Genomic DNA, 18,140 nt, shown 5'->3' with positions numbered 1-18,140 from the left:
ACTGGTCTATTCATGCATCTTGCGCTGGTGTGCGGCAGAAAACATATTTTTCAACTGTTTGTTCAATTTTGGGTACAGGAGTTAAAGTAGTCGTTCTATATCAAGGCGCTCCGTTGACGAACATTCATTCCTGATCTAATTAGTAGAGGCTATTTAGCCGTAGCTCCTAGGGAGCGGTGCCGTCACTTCGTGAATGCATACCGGGGAGAACTGTACTCGTTTTGGATATCGTTTGCTTGATAGCGCAGATATATGCACTTGAAAACCGTCATAGAAATTGTTTCCCGTGCGTGTGTGCTTCGAAACAACTTTGTACGTATGTTTATATTCACATGTTGAAAAGATATCTGTTTTTCTTAAGCGCAAGAGCAGAATGTATGTATGCATGTCGATAACTGTCGACATTTGTTACATTTGTGTTCTTTGCTGAAATCACTGTTATTATAATTTTGCAGTCTGTATTATATATGTTCCTGTTACCTTCGGGGAAGGTAGAGCTCCATGCTGGTCTGTTCGCCACTTATGCCAAGAAAGGGGCAGGAGCCCCGTCAAGCTACTATGTATGCAGCTTTTTTTCCTGCCCCTAGTATTTTCATTCTTCCTCCAGCTTGTAGGAGAAGGATAGTACTATATAATGATTTTATTTTATTTTATATGTATTACATTTTCAGACAACGGCTGTTATTTCTCGTCGTTTGTTAGGATGTCTGACGTTGCAGTCGAGGTGCGTAACCACATTGAGTAGATGGTCTTCTTTCCAGCTAAACTCGATTAGCCGCTGAACGGGCTTACAGAGCACCTCCAGTAACAGTCGCAAAACGTACATCCCACAAACCGATGTTTATTGAAAAAGTGCCGTGCGAATAGCCTCTCAAATTGCCCAAAGCCACGTAGCTTCATTGACGCCACAGCGGCCAAATATTCCAACGAGGACGCTTGCATACTTGCGCTCAGCATGCATTCATTTCCGTCGTTTAGGCTTGGCTGTGTTTGGCCGCTGTGTAGCAAAATGCCACGCACCTACGAGGCTTACTTAGGACACTACTCGACACGACTCAAGTGTGTCATCTTCGTTGGTCATGGTGAAAGGCCGCTGAAAGTGAAATTGTGCGGTAGAAGGCTAGGTCCTCTCTCTAAAACCAGTAGTGTCGGCAGCTTCCCTTGGGCTCCTTCCTGGAGCATGCTTACTTTGTGCTGGTCGATCAACAATGGTTCGCTCTGTGGCAAGGTTTAATGGTCCCTTTGGTATTCATACCCTAATCTAAATCTGACAGTGAAATTCTTCATAAAAGTTAAGAGCACTATCGGTCATCACGGTCTTGCTCAGTCGAGCAACAACTGTCAAAGACTTCGAGGAAGATTGTGTCAGAAGGTCAAACTTGAACACTGTTAGATAGGGGCAGAAAGCGTCGGTGCACTCACCATTGATTGATGAATATACGTTTCTTTGTTTGGGCGTTTGCGATCTCACTTTCTGAGGATTCTAAAAGTTGTTCCAGCTAAAATGGTTACCGAGCTAAAAACAAAAAATAAAGCGTTCTTCAGAACTAAAGTGATGAGAGTATTGTACGCAGTTATTTTATGTAAATTGCAGTATTTTTTCATTCTGCCTACTTATTGGTCGACATTATTGACTCGCCTCTTCAATTTGGCTTTAAACACTGAGGTGTGGTCTAGATGTTTCTCTAGTAGCACGACGATTGTGCTACCCAGGTTAAGTGAAGGAAACAGTGCAAAATACAAGGAAGCGACACGACTACGCAGGCGCTGAATTAACAACCGACGTTTATTCTCAAAGAGTGAATTTATAGATCACCCAACACAACTAAAAGCACCAGTCGTAGCTTGCGACCGGTCCTTCCGTCGAGGCAGTCTCAGTGCAGCTCTTTTCATTCGTCAAAAACGAAAGTTTTGCGAAGGTTGAGAGATATCTCGCCACAACGTGTTCCGTCAGCCCATATGTGGCGCAATCTTAGCGTCTTATGTGCGAGTTGGCAAATGCTGCAATCTTCGGGCCTTCTGTGTAAAGACCGGGCTTCGCGTTGTTTAGTTCCTGGATAAGCGCCAGTGGCTGCTACCGCAACGCAATATTCCTGTTCATCTTTCAGGCGCGTATAATACCAATCGACCGGGCCACTCCTCGCCTACTTGCGTAACACGCGTGGAGCTTAACCAGACGATGCCAGCAGGATGGTAACCCCGCTACATGTAATGCGTGCCTTGATGCAATCGGCTGCGAGAAGCTTAATATAGCTCTTTTCACTACAGTATCCTGGATTGACGGAATCTAATCGATAGACGGTTGCACTGTAGGCGGTGTCAGAGCACAGTGGCGCCTGTTGTCTGCACTCTCTACTGTCTTCGCGTTTCCAGAACCAGGAAACTCGCTTGGGCCAACTTCGGCTCGGTTTCAGGAGCACAAAGAGGGAAGCCCCTCCAAGTAGTCATCATACTCAGAAATCCCATGGGATGCCTCTTTCGGAAGACTCGACTGAAAGCGGAGACCTTCATATACTTGACCTTCGGAAGCTGAGACCTAACACTACCAGGTCTTGAGAAGCCGCTATTAATAGGCGCACAGTTCTGCTTACCGTAACGATAGGTAGCCCCAGTAGCGCAGCAGATACGCAGTTGGATTGCCAGCACCGTATAAAAATATGAAAAAAGAACCCCAAGGCATCTTTGTAGGTGAAACTTTGTAATGTTTGTTGTTCTGGGAGTTTATTCACGGCATGAAATCAAAAGACTAATGTTTGCAGTTGAGTACCGAAAGCGCCGCTTTGTACGTTTCCGGATAATTCATTTTGTTAAAACGAACGCATTGTGAGTAAGAGGCTTTAAATAAAAGCTAAAAACCCGCAGCGCGTCAAGGAAAAAGTGCTGAATTGGTTTTAACATATCTCAGACGTTTCTGGTGCAACCTGAAGGCTGCTACTTAGTTTTTAACGAACGTTTTCTTGTTATTGCATATGATCTATTGTCTTGTGCATTATGGTTTCACAAAGTTGTCTAGCTAGTTGGTCCAGACCCCTAACTTTGGAAAGCGTTTGGAAAGACAAGGAAAAGAGAACTTGACGGGAAAAGCGTTTGTGCCGTCCATTTCTGTTGTGTTTGTGTTTCTGACTGCTTTCAAAATTTAGGCGTCTAGTGCAATAGTACGAAGTATTACTTCTGTATAATAAAGAAGCGCATCTTTGTTGCATACCGCAACTGTTCGTGGTAAATATGTCTTTAAAATAAAGAGCTGCAAGTTGAAAATGCAATCTGCTCAATGCAGTGGCGCTGCAGTCGCGTAGGTGTGCAGTTCATAATTTGGCTCGACAATAGATATAAGGGCAAAATAAAGGCAGGTGCAATTGATATTGGCCGGAATAGCACTTGGAATAGCGCAGCAGGTGTATTGAGCACATGTAGCTCAGGGCGGAAACAGAGGATAAACGCAATGATTGATATTTTATTAAACCCGTGACTCATGGTAGAACAGTGGTTAGTTTCGGAACAACTGTAGAGCATAAGAGATTTACAAAGACGGTTTTCTGCCTTTGGAAAGCGGAAAATCAGAAATCGTGTGGGTCAACTAAGACGCAATAATTAAGAAGTGACCATTGACGTATTACTTACTTTGAGTGCACTGTATGGCCAGGATTTAAAAGGCACGGAGATATTAATCAGTGCTCAGAGAGTTTGTCAAGGAAAAAAACACAACAAATTAAGGTTTAATTTCACATGATGCGGCGGAAATGATCATCGAGACATTTCGTTTAGTTCAGTGTTTCACGCTTATCGAGAAACCATCATACTAAGTTTGAAATTCTAAATTATTAGATGCTGACAGCTCAGGACTATTTTCTTCAGGGCTACGATTGACCATAGGTACTCTCTGCTCGCGCAGGGATGTTTGCCATGGGAAGTCGTGTAGAAAGTTGTGACAGTGACTGCAGTTCTGCGCAACGACAGGAATGGTCGAGATGAATAAGGATACAATACGTTTTCAATTCACGGATGCGCACCACTCCTCGTCACCTCGTTGCTCCAGCTTTGGCTGCGCCGAGAATGTGCAGTGGTGCCAGCTCCACGGTGTGACGCAGTTTTATGGACATCACTATGAGCTCCCCACAGAGACACTGCTTTCGAATGCTGTGAGAAAAGGCCGAAATTTGTTGAGACACAGCGGCGAGAGTAGTCGCTTTTTCGAAATTCTAAAAACAGATATCTCTGTCACTAAAAGCCTTCAACAAATTACTCCCTAAACCCACTAAATAATGCAACTCCAAAGTAATGTTGCATTCCGAGCACCCACCTTGGGAATGCTTCCTCATTATTTGCCCACTGCCATGTATAGCTATCTCCCTAACCCCAGTCTGTCTGATCACTGCACATGCACCTTCCATTGTCCCTTTGAGCATGCACTCTCCTCTCTGCAATAATTATGCAAAGTAGGTGAACACTGTCAACCTTGTAAAATTGATGAGAGGCGGTTATACGCGAACCAGCAAAGCTTCATCTCAGTTTGCATAACATTGCACCCGGATCGGATGCGACGGCACGGAATTCTTTCGACGACCGTACATGTTTTTCTCACTGATCTGAAAATTGGGTTATGCTGGTTCTTTGTGGCGAGTATGCGGGTCGACGCCATTGTGTTTTCACTACAGGCATTCTTGAGGAGGATGCTTGCCCTGCAATTTCGACGACCTGAAGTAACTTACATTATAATAGTACAGTTGTGTCTTACCGTCTACCTTTCCGCAGTTCAAACGCTGGAAACTCCGCTCAGCATGCATCAGGTATCGACCCTTGGATATACAAAGGCTTCTTAATTGGACTTCCACTGCAAGCATGCCCTATCGGACGGCCCAGTTGCGAACTCCGTGAATCCACTGGGGAAACAAATGTGCGTTGAACTCCGATAAATATTCACTAGGGGATGCAAAGTGCGCAGCATATACGATACACAGCCCATTATTCAGTAAATGACCACCCAATGGAGGCACGGCATCCTAAGTATATTAGATTAGTGTTATGGGGGTTCAACGTCCCAAAGCCACTCAGGCTATGGGAGACGCCGTAATGAAGGGCTCCGGAAATTTCGACCACCTGGGGTTCGTTAATGAGCACTAACATTGCACAGTACATGGGCGTCTAGAATTTGGCCTCCATAGAAATTCGACCGCCGCGGCCGGGATCGAACCCGCCTCTCCCGAGTAAATTGCATTATCAGCCTTCGCATGACGGAAGTATGTGATATTTGCTTGCGTACAATATTGAGTTGCTTTGTATATTTGAGTGGAGGAAAAAATGGCCCCTTTGCTTCTTCAGTGAGTTACTTGCGACAGTGGTGTTTTATTCAGGTTCCTATAGACTGTGCTGACGGGCATCACCACTCTGAACGTCAGCTGAAATTAATAAGGCCAAAAATATGTGGGTTCACCCAATCAATCGCAATCTGAGTAGAAGCAACAGCTTTGTATACACAATTAGACTCGGCCTTTTGAGTGCAAGAATCAGTACTCTTCGCCGAAGTAACTACACCTTGGTCTGCACAAAGTACCCAACAATAATGATAAGGCCGTGTATTTTGTAGCGCATTTCATTTGTTATATTGCCAGTGAAAACTAGCACGATCACAGAGAAATGACAAAAACGAAAAGTTTTTGATAAAAGAATGTGAACAAACGGTCCCCTTATTCCATTTTGCATAAATGTTCTTCTTCTTACACCTTCAGCGGAAAACACGGGTGTATCTAACGTGTCTATGACATAAGAAGCTTTGTCAGCTTTTAGAACAAATTTGCATGGTTCCTAAGACCTCGCCCGGAGTCTTTATGTGAAAGGCAAAAGAATGAGCCGTTTGCCTTGCCCGGATTAGCTTGACATATTCGCTGTTTCACATTATCTTACTCAGTGCCGCTTTGCCAGTAAACATTTACGGATTGCCGTATCTTCTTTCGACTCAAGTTATTTCAGACAAGCTGTTTTTCGCATGGTCAGGCCGAACTTTTGGTGTTAAGGTAAAGAAGCTAAAAATAATGCCGCTGCGGGAAAAGCACTCTTTTATCCGAGTTCGAGAGAAACGCGTTGTCAGTCGTGTTAATATTCCTAAAACTTAGGCTGAATAAAAACCAAGTAAGTGGAGTGTTACGGGCACCAAGAAGAGACTACACGGGATGTATTTTAAGAAACCGGGCGCAGCGATTATGATTGAACAAACGTCCTGTCTTTAAAGAAAGTATGCACACAATTGTTTTTTTTTCACACCTTTTAGTGAAAGGCGTATGTCACCCCTTAATTTGCCAATCTGTAAAATGTGTGGAGAGCCTTTGTTCGCACCTATCGCAACCACTTCGTCTGTCTGGGTACCGTAAGGGCTCCACTACAGGGCTGAGAAAGAAATCCCCTTAGTTTTATGGTACAGCCACGAAGCCAAGCAGAGCGGTACAGCCAAGAAGCATATATAAACAGGCTGGGCTCATGGGCCACTGTATACCACACAACAAAAACCAAGCATGCGCTCACGAATAGACGTAATCTTCAGACGTCGTTGAAAGCTAAGGAAAAGTAAATTATAAATGAGCGAAACAAGTTGCTAGTAGCAAAAGTATTGCAGAAATAGCCCATGGGGTAGGCAGTGACGAATTGTATTCGCAACTGTTAAGCAAGCAAGCCATTCTTTTTGCTGTGCTTTTTGCGACACTATTGTTGAAAAGAAAAACGCTGGCGTACCTACTCTGGGCATTGTCCGGGTGAGACAGATGTCAAGCATGAAAGGCAAGTGCATTCGCCGGCTCTCTGTGGCCCAGTTGGCTAAGGTTTGCACTCTTGAAACTTGATAACACTTCTTTTTTCACTGCCTTTCCCGTGAACTACGCCCTGCAATGATTATCTTCATATGATCCAATTTTATGTCTTTTGTATGTTCTTTCTTTGAGTGCCGCGTCCAGACCGGGTCCGTTGACGCGCTCTCAATATTCTTATGTTGCGCTTTCCACGAGTAAAGTTCACTCTAGTAACCTTATTTTCTATTACACTTCATTCCCACAGTAGGCACGTGTTGTTCTGCTGATTTTCTCAGACAGAACTGAAACTAAGGATACTGAATGTGACATCCTTTCGGCCCAGATATCACGTTCACGGCAACACATGCAGCGGAAACTAAGCGACGTTTTGTGCGATAATCCTCTTTGGCGGAAAATCTTTTTCTGAGGTAACCCGAACTACCCTATTTGAAAGTGGAGTCGTGCAAAAGTGTCGGAGGTCTGTCATGCAATGCAATGAAGGTCTGAAGATGATCTGATCCGAAGACATGCTATCACACGTACCCTTCTCCTCTTTCTACGACGCCCTCAGGCTGTCAAAGCTTTAATTTGGAGCGTGAATACCAGGCTTGAGACAACTCAGGAAAAACATTCGTAGTCTACCGTTCTCGCGTGAGAACTTGAAATCCAAGAAACCGTAAAGAGTAGCTTTCAAGCACGCGAATTTCTGGCCTGAGGATTAGGAAGTCTTCGAAAAAATACGGTTGTGCCTTGAAATATGGTCTCTTCGCGACAACACTGTTTTCCACATTACCCGCCCGTGGGGAAAGATATCTGTTTTAATTGCGTGGCATCGTTCATGTCCTTTTGTTTGTCTTTTTGCTTGAACCAAAATGTCGTCAGCGGGCCGCTCTGACTATTCCAGTGAAGGGGGTGTTTCTCTTTAGGAGTGGGCGGCAGCAGTTGATATAAAATAAGCTGAAAAATTGAAGAACCAGTTGGTGCCACTCTTCCTGCAGAAGTTTTTAGCCGCATAAAAGGCACTAATGGGAGAACAATGTTGCATCCGTACGTTAGAATACAAACACCACGTATGGTAAAAGAGTGTGACATACCGCAGTAATTATTCGGTAACCGTTGCCTTAACGTAAACATGCTTATTGATAGTCCGCAGCATAAAACAAGAAAGGAAAAAATGCAGACGGAGAGCAGGCTGTCTTTTACAGCTTTAGCAATATAGGCTTTTCTTTGCAAAAACAAAATCTTCAATCTGCGAAGCCTCCATTGCCTTTTACAGCGGATTAGGCTACACAGCGTCACAATCCAGGTCCGGAAGATTTCTCGCCCGGTGTACCCTCTCGTGGTACAGCTCCAACAGTCTGCACTCACCAGAAGCCCAAACAGCGGGATTACGAAAAAATGGGCGGTAGAATTAAATTCAGAGACGCAATTGGAAGTCGAGTAGTGCTAAAATGAAAAAAAAACTTAGACGCGTCCTAAAAAAAGGGGAACAGTTGCAGGAAATGCAGAGTATCTTTCCTGAATATATGGCTGCAGATGTAATGCAGGGAATAAAAAATATTACTCTAGAACGTAAAATAGTGAACAAAAGCTTGCAGTAGTGGCTAGCTACGAAATATTGTTATGTGGCGGGCAGCCGAAGAGTGAGGCACGATGAACGATAACCAATAGATGATTTAATGGCCCCTGGCCCAGCGCGATAGCTCCGTCCACTGCCACTGCCAGCTTAACCTTCTGCGCGTCACACTACCCGGGGCCACCGAGCTATCGTCCTGATCGTAAATAGAAGAAGACACTGACGAAGACACACGTGAAACTGTGATTGGCTTCAAGGGCACAAGAGATATGGCAAGATGGTGAGCAAGGAGGCGAAGTGCTGGCCGCTACGGTGAGAGATATGAGCGAATGAGTTCCAGCCCCCAAAACTTCCGGCCCGCAGGTCGCCAGAAGCTAATGGCGGAGGCCCTAGGACGCGCTGAACGGCAGGGGCAGGGGAATAGTGTCAACACATGTGAGCGGCGTCTCTGGTCGGTGGGGTCGGGTCGGCCACGGCGTCGGTTCAAGTTCGTCGTGTCGGGTTGTCGGGGACGGGAACGGGGTGGGCGGAGCATTGGCGTGGTCGGCTCGGGTGTGAAGTGCTGGGGCACGGCCGAGCGACGAAGAACAAGAACTCACGGCCGACGACCACGGCTGACGCAGGACGCCGAAGCTCCAGGACCAGGATGCGGATGATCACCCAGCACCTCTACCAAATGTTACGTGGCGGCCAGCCACGTAACAACAAAATTAGGCTGAGCGATGAACGATTATGAACGACGGAGCAGAGATGATTTAATGGCCCCTGGCCTTGCCCGAGTGCCGCGTGCCGCGTGCCGCGCCACTTCCAGCTTCGTCTTACTCGTCACAGCATGTTACACGTTCACGGGACGGAATACTCGTATTTGGCGCTGCTTTCAAATTAGCTTGGTGCTTGTTCAACTTTAACCATTTAGATATAAAATGACAGGGTTTCATTTGTGTTTACGGCACCCTGTCAGTGACACGGACCTCCATATGTTTCTTGTAACTCTTACCTGTTGACGGCTTATCACACATACCTAGCCTGATATCCATCGAAATGAAGGGCTATCGACTCACCATATTTTTTTCAAGCCCAGAGTGGCTGGGTTCTCTGAAACTTTAGTTTTAATAGATTAGAAATGAACATAAGAATAAATACAGGCATGGCGGCGAACAGCCGTAACCACAGAATGAAATTTATGCATATTTAATGCAAAGCTCGAGGCTACACCTTGTGATCTAGTTGCTGCAAGAAATCGCGGAGCTCATTTTCGTCTCAACTTCAACATCCGCGTGATGTGTTTATATTGTGCGGATGAAAAAAAAGAAGACACCGATCAAGAAGCTTTGTGCTGCCTGGCGAACCGGAACAGGGGCGCACAAAACAATCAAATTTCATGAACAGCAAAAGTTTAATAAAGTTGCCCTCAGTGTTCTTTTCAGGCATTCGTTTTTGAATCCGCTTCTTCTGAAACTTCGCAGCTTCTAACTTTCCAACACAAAATACAAGAGACGTAGAGTGAGATTGCAGCGAAAATCAAACATTTACATTTTAGCGCGCAGCACCAAGCCAAAAGCTTGAAGAAAAGAAATTTTTCTTTTCGTTCGCCACCTTGGTTTGCAAACAAGCTTACTTTGAACAGAGTACTGTTTGCGCAGCAGCTGAGAAGAGCTGCTTAAACACGCATTTCCAACCACCCCTCACGCTAGTAGCGAGCGAAGTGGCATAACGGAAAGATTAGATAAAAAGCGGAAGTTCAATCTGAAAACACTCTCATTTTCACTACACTGCTCTGCGTTCCGTGACCTTATTTGTTCTAAACAAACAAATTTTAACTATTTCCCCGCTTCTTGTTGAGGATGCCTCGTACCGAATGCATTAGGCGTGAAATAATTTATCGTGACCGGGACTACGCCAAGGGCGCCGCAGTTTGTGCTTTGGTTTCTGTGTGCTTTCATTTGACAAGTGACTTGTAGCCAGTCGTTAGGAACAGCCATACCAGTTTCTAGAATTGGGAAAACGCGATGATCCTTTCCGCTATAGCTCGACAGTTTGGCTTTTCCACGAGTTATGTGCAATGAAGTAGTTGCTTTGCCGGCATGCTTTCGAAAGCGCAGCACATTATAATTCGGTCTTGGTACTCGTCGCTAGGCGCAGTCTTTCAAGTGACTCTTTTAGCTTTGGATCCTTTGAATACATCTTATCAATGTCTTAAAGCGAGGCTAGTAGTATTGAATTTAATCTTAATCCTACGTTCAAAAATTGCGAAAACACCGTTCTCAAAGAAGATCTAATCAACTGCCGCCGTGGAAGTATTCAGATGGCACTAAACTGGCAAATTATTATAACGAAAGCAGGCGCACAAGCTTTACGATGCCCGCAGTGAAGCTCAATGAAGGTTTATAATCACCACTCACAATTGCTGTTACCTAAATGGCAGTGCTTTAAACTGCGGACTAAAGAACACATGTTCTCATGAATGCAAGTTGAAGTAAAGCCTGCTCTCCAGCACGCCACCTCATGTTTAGAGTAAGCTCGTAACTCCCTTGATAGCTTCCTTTAAAATCGATGGCTAGGATTTGCACTTCACAAAATTGGGGGAAAAATGTTAAAACAAGCCAAGCAACCACCAGAAAAAAAAACAGCTTTCGTAGCGCATACATGATAGTGTGGCAACATTTAAAGTTCGACTTAACTGCTGTATTGTTTCCTTTGACATATATTACGGTAACGTCTGCTGCTGCTATGAGGCAAAAAAATATGTGACAGAAAAATGTTTGGTTTGGTTTCTGGGGTTTAACGTCCCAAGGCGACTAAGGCTATGAGAGACGCCGTAGTGGAGGGCTCCGGAAATTTCGACCACCTGGGATTCTTTTACGTGCACTGACATCGCACAGTACACGGGCCTCTGGAATTTCTCCTTCAAAGAAATTCAACCGCCGCGGCCAGGATCAAACCCGCGTCTTTTGGGTCAGCAGCCGAGCACTATAACCTCTGAGCCACCGCGGCGGCGAACAGAAAAAGGGTATACGCAACCAATGAAGGCTTCGTAAATTCTAGCCTACTCTGATCAGAAAGAGCATGCTTTCAGAAATTACTTAAATGAGATGCCTTATTATTTTAATGAGTTTCGATCTCGAAAGCAGATTTCAACAAACGCCCTCCACTCAAATTTTCCTCACTCGGAACCTTCTTGCTCTGAAATATGTTATTAAATGCTGCAAGGCTTAACCTATTGAATATTTACTGTAAATGAGATTCCTCATTATTTTAATTAAGAGTAAATTTCACAGGTTCCCTATCTTCCTTGCACCAGGGGTGCCCCGCCCGAGACGGTTGGTTTAACTCGAAGACTGAAGCTTGATCTTCGCACCAGGAGTGCCCGTCAGAAACGGTCTCAAGATGTGTTTACACGCAGGGATAAGGCGAATACTAGAAATTTATGTACAGCAATTCACATTAGATACACAAGTTTAGGCACTCGAGACAAATTAAACAGCAAAAGGACAAACAACAAAAAGGTGGAACTGGCTAACACTAGGGGAGGCCCCTACTCGGCGTAGCCGAAGATGCGTAGCACCTGACCTTAGCTCAGAACCCCGCTTCCAGCTCCGGGGCCCGGTTTTAAAGCCCTAAAGGCCCAGCCCACATTCGGTAACTTCCAATCATGTTGCGCTATTAACATGATTGGCTCTTCAAGGGCATGGCCAGCCCTCCGGCTTTTACAAGGTAGACGACCCCCTCTACCACAAAATAAAAATAAAAACAAACACAAATACACGTTCGTGCCAGCACGTGCGCGAATCGGTACCGCGGGGCGGGGGGGACACCCGTACTGCCCGGCGCGTTCGCGAGCGCCCGCGTTCCAAAAAAGGAGACGCTTTGCTTTGAGCGCCCCAGCCGCGTTCCTATTACCCCGCGTACACTAACGATCCCTTACAATAAGTTTTTTTTTAATAAAGATATTTGCAAACTTCCTACGCTCGAGTTGTCCTCAGTCGGTAACGGTTTGCTCAGAAATATATCTTTAAATGCTCCAAGACTTAAAATATCGAGTATTACATGTTTGTAACTCGCGTCGAAACTTTTTCTTAGTGCTTTACGTGTAAAAAGCAAATCGTAAACTACAGGACTATTATGCAGCTTTGTTGCGCTCTATTTTTGATTACAATCTGTAAGCTATGTTTTTGTCGTTTTTTTTAGGTCTGATTTAGTATTGTCCTGATAGTGTTTTCATTTTGTCGTACCGTTGGAAATGATAAGATTGTTTTGTCGAAGCTCTTCTCTCCCAGGCTTTGGCTAATTCAAAATTTGGCCTTCGCATCAGGTCTGAGCGTGCGCTGAATAAGGAGAGCGGCGTAGACAAGCAAAGCGCTTTGCTCATATTTAATATCGTAACTTGAGGCAGGTTGCGTTCCTAATTGCCCACTAGCTGTATCGATTCTCGCCAGCCAAGTGCATTTGATTTAAACGAGATTTATTCTGAGACAAGGGCTTAACAAAGCCACGTGACACCTGTGGTGTATTTCGCATCGTACGGTGCGAAGTTCTGCTATAAACACAGAGGACATTGCTGCCTCATGCACCTTGGGCGCGTTCCCAAGATGTTGGTTGATAAAAAGAAAGTACAGTCGAGCGCGATTTGAAGGTTATCGTGCGAGCGTCGACCGGGAACATGAACAGCGTCATGGCCCAGAATTCTCTGCCGAGGCGAATGGGTTATCAGGCCAGCTTCCCTCACTCTTTTTGCTGTTCCTTCAGCAGCCGTCACTCCCTGCTGGGATATCAGTTTCATATTTTTTTCTTTTTGGTTCTGCGAACAGGCAGTGATCGTAGTGCGCACGACGTACTCTTCGTTATTATCTGAAATTGGATGCTACGAAGCTGTATCTAGCATATTTAGCGTCATTGCTGCTGAGCCAGGTAGAATGGATGACCAAGACCAAGATGCGAGGTAACCAAGTCCACACTTTATCGCAATAAATGGAAAGCCTAGAATAGAGAGAAAGGGAGGTGGTTTTGTCGCGGGGTTGATGGTTGTTGTATGGAACAGCGAACGAGGGAAATGAGAGTGAGAAATCATGATTTTTCCTGTTCCAAAACTGGCCGCCAGGTGCCTGGAGGGCTAAGCTGGTCGACGCTCGCGCGATAACTTTCAAATCGCGCTCGACTGTATTTACTGCATACGGCCTGTACCCCGCTATTGGGAGCAGGTTCGAAGACAAACATACAGAAACCGAAAACTGTTCGGCTACAATTTAGTAAATTCCATTTTCCCGCTTTCGCTGTTTACTCGTGTTAGGATAAAAGAACAATTTAAAAGACGTTTATTCGTCTTTCCGTTACAAAGGATCTCTGGGTTAACAAGAGGCCGTGTTGCTTCTTTCGTGTCCAACACCTGAGTCTGTTGTTTACGCGCCGCGCAAGCGCTCGTCCTCCTCATCCTCTCCTCACATCACTCTCTCCTCCCACGGGCGGCTCGGGTTGCTCGGACTCAAAGTTCGGGTTGCTCGCCCTCCGGCGAAGGATCTCCGTCGGCGGGGATGAGCTGGCGCTCACATTCGGCCATCCTGTGCCACCGACCGCCCCGGTCGGAATCGTCCTCGCGGCCCGATTCTTCCGAACTTGTCTCGAGGAATTCCCGGTCCCAAAGCTTCAGCTTGTCAACCGGTGCAATACTGCTGTAAGCTCTTCGCCTTTGCCGCCCCGGAGGCACGTTTTCGATGCGGTAGCGGTCGTTAAGAAGCCTTTCTCGGATGATATACGGTCCTTTGTATTTTTCTTTCAGTTTCCTTGACTCCCCACTTGCTGCCGGTTCTCGCTCAACTAGTACAACATCTCCGGGATTGTATGTCGGCGCTTCCACCCGCTTCCTGTTGTACCGCTCCTGTTGCTTGCGTTGGTCTTCTCGGATATTCTCCGCCGCTGCGGCTCGCCTGGTTTCAACTTCATGGTCAAATTCCTCGGCGAGGGCGTCTTCCACGGTGTCGCCCTTGATGCCTCGCGGCCTGAAGCAGTCCGAACGGAGTAGTTTTAGTGGCCTTGTGGAGCGTATTGTTTATGCCCCACATCACCTGAGGCAACGCAGAGTCCCAGTCTTTGCCGTTTGCATCTTTCGTCAAGCTTGCCACTGCCGGGGTTATCATGCGATTATATCTTTCGACTTGTCCGTTAGCTCGCGGAGTGGCAGTAGCGTTTTTGACGTGCACGATGTTGTAAGTTTCGCACGCTGCTTTGAATTTGGCACTTGTATAAGCAGTTCCGCGGTCCGTGATCACCATAGCCGGTGGGCCAAAGATTCCTGCCACATCGTGTAGAAACTGCGCCGCTGGTGCAGCTGATGTGTTGCGGACTGCACGCAACAATACGAACTTTGTGAAAGAGTCGACGACTACAATTATGTAGGCGTTTCCTTTCATTGATCGAAATGGCTTGTTGCCCTTGTCAATGCTGTGAAGTTTGCCCGGTCTCTTTCCAGATGGCGTCTTGTGGAAAAGACATTCGATGCAAGAAGCTATGTATCTTCTAACGTAACGCTTCATGCTGGGAAACCAATACCTTTCCCTAAGTTTCTTCAAGGTTTTCTCCACTCCAAAATGGCCAATGTCATCATGACATGTCCTGACGATTCTCCAGCGAGTCTGGTTTGGAACTACCCACAGCAGTCCTTCGTTCGAGTCGGTTTCTTGGTTCTTCTTGAATACTATGCCATTACGCAGCCGGTATTCGTTTTTGACGCGCCTGTCTTCTTTGGATAGGTCTTCTTTTTTTTCTAGCCTTTCCTTCAAAGCTTGAACTTTTGGATCATTCAGCTGGGCAACGGTGAGCACGTCTTCTGTCGCTATGCATGTTGCAAGGACGTGAAGGCCAGGAACGATATCCGTCTCTTCTGGCGGGTCGTATGCAGATCGGCTAAGTGCATCAACATGAGCCATTGCCGCCCCCTTACGATATTCCATGTCGAAGGTAAACTCTTTGCTCGTTTCAGCGGCATTTGTGCAGCCAATCTCTGAAACGGTGGTTGCGAAGCAGTCCCGATACTCAAAAATAAGCTGTTCGAGCTTTGCACGTTCCTCAGGAGCAACACCAGGACCTACTTGAATCTCTTCGCTCGGTATCATTAAGGGCTGGACAATGCTGGTGTCCGACTCACCCTCTCGTGGCGATGCATCGTCTGGGTAGCAAATTTCCGCTCGTGCGACTCGTTCGTTCTCTTTGATGATCAGTTCATGATTGGAAATGTTCATTATAGGGACTATTGTTTCGTTGGTCCCGTCAACGCTGAGGACACAGCGTGGTATGCAATGCTCTCGACCTTCTTGGCACCTGAGCTGCATGTCCACGAAGACATCTGAGCGTGGTGCGCTACCAGTGGCGTAGAGCTTAACAAAACCCACGTATTTTGGGGGCACAACCGTTGTTTCCTTCGCCCATAGGCACACAGGTCGTTCTGGGAGCTCTGGAATTTCAATGGACTGAAGCGTGTCGTCTCTATTGTCCTCGTTCCTGTGCTCCTCAAAAATCCGCACTGTGTTCTTCCGCCTCACAATCGTGATGTGTGGTTGCTCGGTGAAAGGTTGGCCCACAAGTAGGGGTATGGACTGTGACGCGTCCGGCACGACCAGCACGGGAACGTTCGCTGTAGCTTGGTCGACCGTGAGGGTGATGTTCGTTTCCCCACACGGTGTCACATGTCCGGACCCGTAGCCCACGATAGTGAACGGCTTTGTCAACTTCGTGTAAGCGACTCCGATTCGGTTGGCATCCTCCTTCCGCAGAGTTACGCATTGGCTACCGAGATCGACGTATGCTCGTATGTCGCAGCCGTTCGCTTTCGCCATCATAAAGTACTTTTCGTTCGCCTCTTCAGCGGCTCGGAGGTCAAAGCCCAACGCGTTCTGAGCGACGCGCGCTCCTCTCTCCGTTTTTGCCCTGCAGTCTTTTTCTCCGTGGCCCACTCGTCCGCAAGCGTTGCATCTCGCCTTTCGCTGTGGGGCCGGGCAATTGAGGGACACGTGACCGTACTCGCTGCAGTTGAAGCAGAGGGGCTCTCCTCTTTCATTCCATGGCGGCTTCCTCCTCGCCTTCGGAGAAAGGTTCTTGTGGTCGGTAGTGTTCAAGGCCGACGCCATTGCTTCGCTTTTGTTGCCATGGGCGTTGGCATATGCGGGGAAACGAGAGTAGTTCGGGGGACCACCTGATTTTGAACTTTTGGAGGCAGTGTTTCCCAATCTTTCTTCGAGGCGTTTCAGGCAGTGCAGAAGGTCTTCCGGCGACTCGTACGTGCGTACGCTCACTGCTCTAATCACGTCGTCATCGTATAGCCCCGTGATGAGGTATTCAATGCAAGCTTCATCTGTGAGGTTGCAACGGCGAGCTTTCGAGAGCTTGTCGTAGTAATAACACTCGATAGGCTCACCGCGCTTTTGTCGTCGCTCCTGCATTTCCCGATGGAGTCGTTGGAATCCCGCTGTCGTGGGAAAGGCGCGCTTAATTTCTTCTTTCCATTCCGGCCATGTTTTGTTGACGGAAGAGAGGGAGTCATACCAAGTCTTCGCAGGCCCTTCCAACCTCGAGAGTGCGTTGCCAGATGTCAGCCGGTCGGACCAATGGTAGACTTGTGCCAAGTCGTCCACGCGTCTTATCCACGCGTCTACTGTCGGAGAGCTGGATGACACTGGATCAAACGATGGCACTAACCGAGCTGTCTCTCCCGCGCCGATTATGGGTGTGGCCGCTGCTTGCTGCGTCTGAAGCAAGGCAATTCCGTTGATGGCTTCTCTCACTGCTGCCTGAACGCTGGCCTGCAGGATTTCCGCCACGTTGATCGTTGACTGAGGTATCGGAGGTAAGCTTCCACTTGTCACCACGTTGTCGGATCCGCCTTGGCTTGAGTCGTCGGCGTCGTCGTTCCCGCCATCGTTGCTCGGTCGTCCGCCATCTTCGTTTGCCATATCCGTTGAAGATGCTCCTGTGCGGGTGACAGGCATGGTGGGGCTTGCCGGTTAACTTCGTAAGTTCGGGCGAACGTTGACTGTATCCCACTTCTGAATTGTTAGGATGAACGAACAATTCAAAAGACGTTTATTCGTCTTTCCGTTACAAAGGATCTCTGGGTTAACAAGAGGCCGTGTTGCTTCTTTCGTGTCCAACACCTGAGTCTGTTGTTTACGCGCCGCGCAAGCGCTCGTCCTCCTCATCCTCTCCTCACATCACTCTCTCCTCCCACGGGCGGCTCGGGTTGCTCGGACTCAAAGTTCGGGTTGCTCGCCCTCCGGCGAAGGATCTCCGTCGGCGGGGATGAGCTGGCGCTCACACTCGTGTCTGTACACTACAGTACCTTTTCCCTCGTCTTAGGCATAGGTAAGCGAAATATCTTTATGTTATGCGTTTTCGTGCCGACTGTAGACGCATATGATGTACTTAGTCTAAAGAGCGTACATGCGCGTGCAAACTACGAAGCGTAAATGGCTCACATGAGCGTGCTTTCCGCGATTTGTTTCTTGTACATCTTTCGTGCTTGGTTTGAGTGAATGAATTGAAGAAATAATTCATTTTCAAGTAAACGAAACATTCCCAAAGAAAAGCTGATGCGCTTTTCTTTTTTTATAAATTCACGAGATTCATTGATTCGTATGTAGGACGCTTGTATATAGAGCACTGAAACTTTGTTGGGCTAAAATTTAAAGAATTGACGTAAGGGCGAATAAATCCGCGATGGAATTACACTTCACTGCATTGTGCTGTGAAGTGTATCCTCATTGCGAGCAAGTTGATCGAGGCATTTCTCGTGGAACGGTTAG

General features: G+C 46.8%; 1 protein-coding gene across 1 annotated transcript; it reads right to left on the bottom strand.

The window, feature by feature from the left end:
* Positions 1-13,648: 13,648 nt before the first annotated feature.
* Positions 13,649-17,649, bottom strand: LOC149329873 (uncharacterized). Its single transcript, XM_089560615.1, has 2 exons — positions 15,096-17,649; positions 13,649-14,239 (listed from the first exon to the last, which is right to left on the bottom strand). The coding sequence occupies exons 1-2, from the start codon at positions 17,325-17,327 to the stop codon at positions 13,832-13,834; spliced, it is 2,640 nt and encodes an 879-aa protein (XP_089416741.1). The 5' UTR covers positions 17,328-17,649; the 3' UTR covers positions 13,649-13,831.
* Positions 17,650-18,140: the final 491 nt, after the last annotated feature.

The sequence above is a fragment of the Amblyomma mixtum genome, chromosome 9 (genome assembly GCF_055824585.1).
Source record: "Amblyomma mixtum isolate Tamu chromosome 9, ASM5582458v1, whole genome shotgun sequence".
In the NCBI taxonomy this organism is placed as follows: domain Eukaryota; kingdom Metazoa; phylum Arthropoda; class Arachnida; order Ixodida; family Ixodidae; genus Amblyomma; species Amblyomma mixtum.
This window is presented reverse-complemented; position numbering and strand designations above follow the sequence as displayed.

Bases quoted from the DNA above. Each gene is read 5' to 3' on its own strand.
- LOC149329873 (XM_089560615.1), bottom strand. From the start codon at position 17,327: ATGCCTGTCACCCGCACAGGAGCATCTTCAACGGATATGGCAAACGAA. The intron at 14,240-15,095 runs CTATCCAAAGAA...ATCCGAGAAGAC, and splicing joins GGCTAGAAAAAAAAGAAGAC to CAACGCAAGCAACAGGAGCG.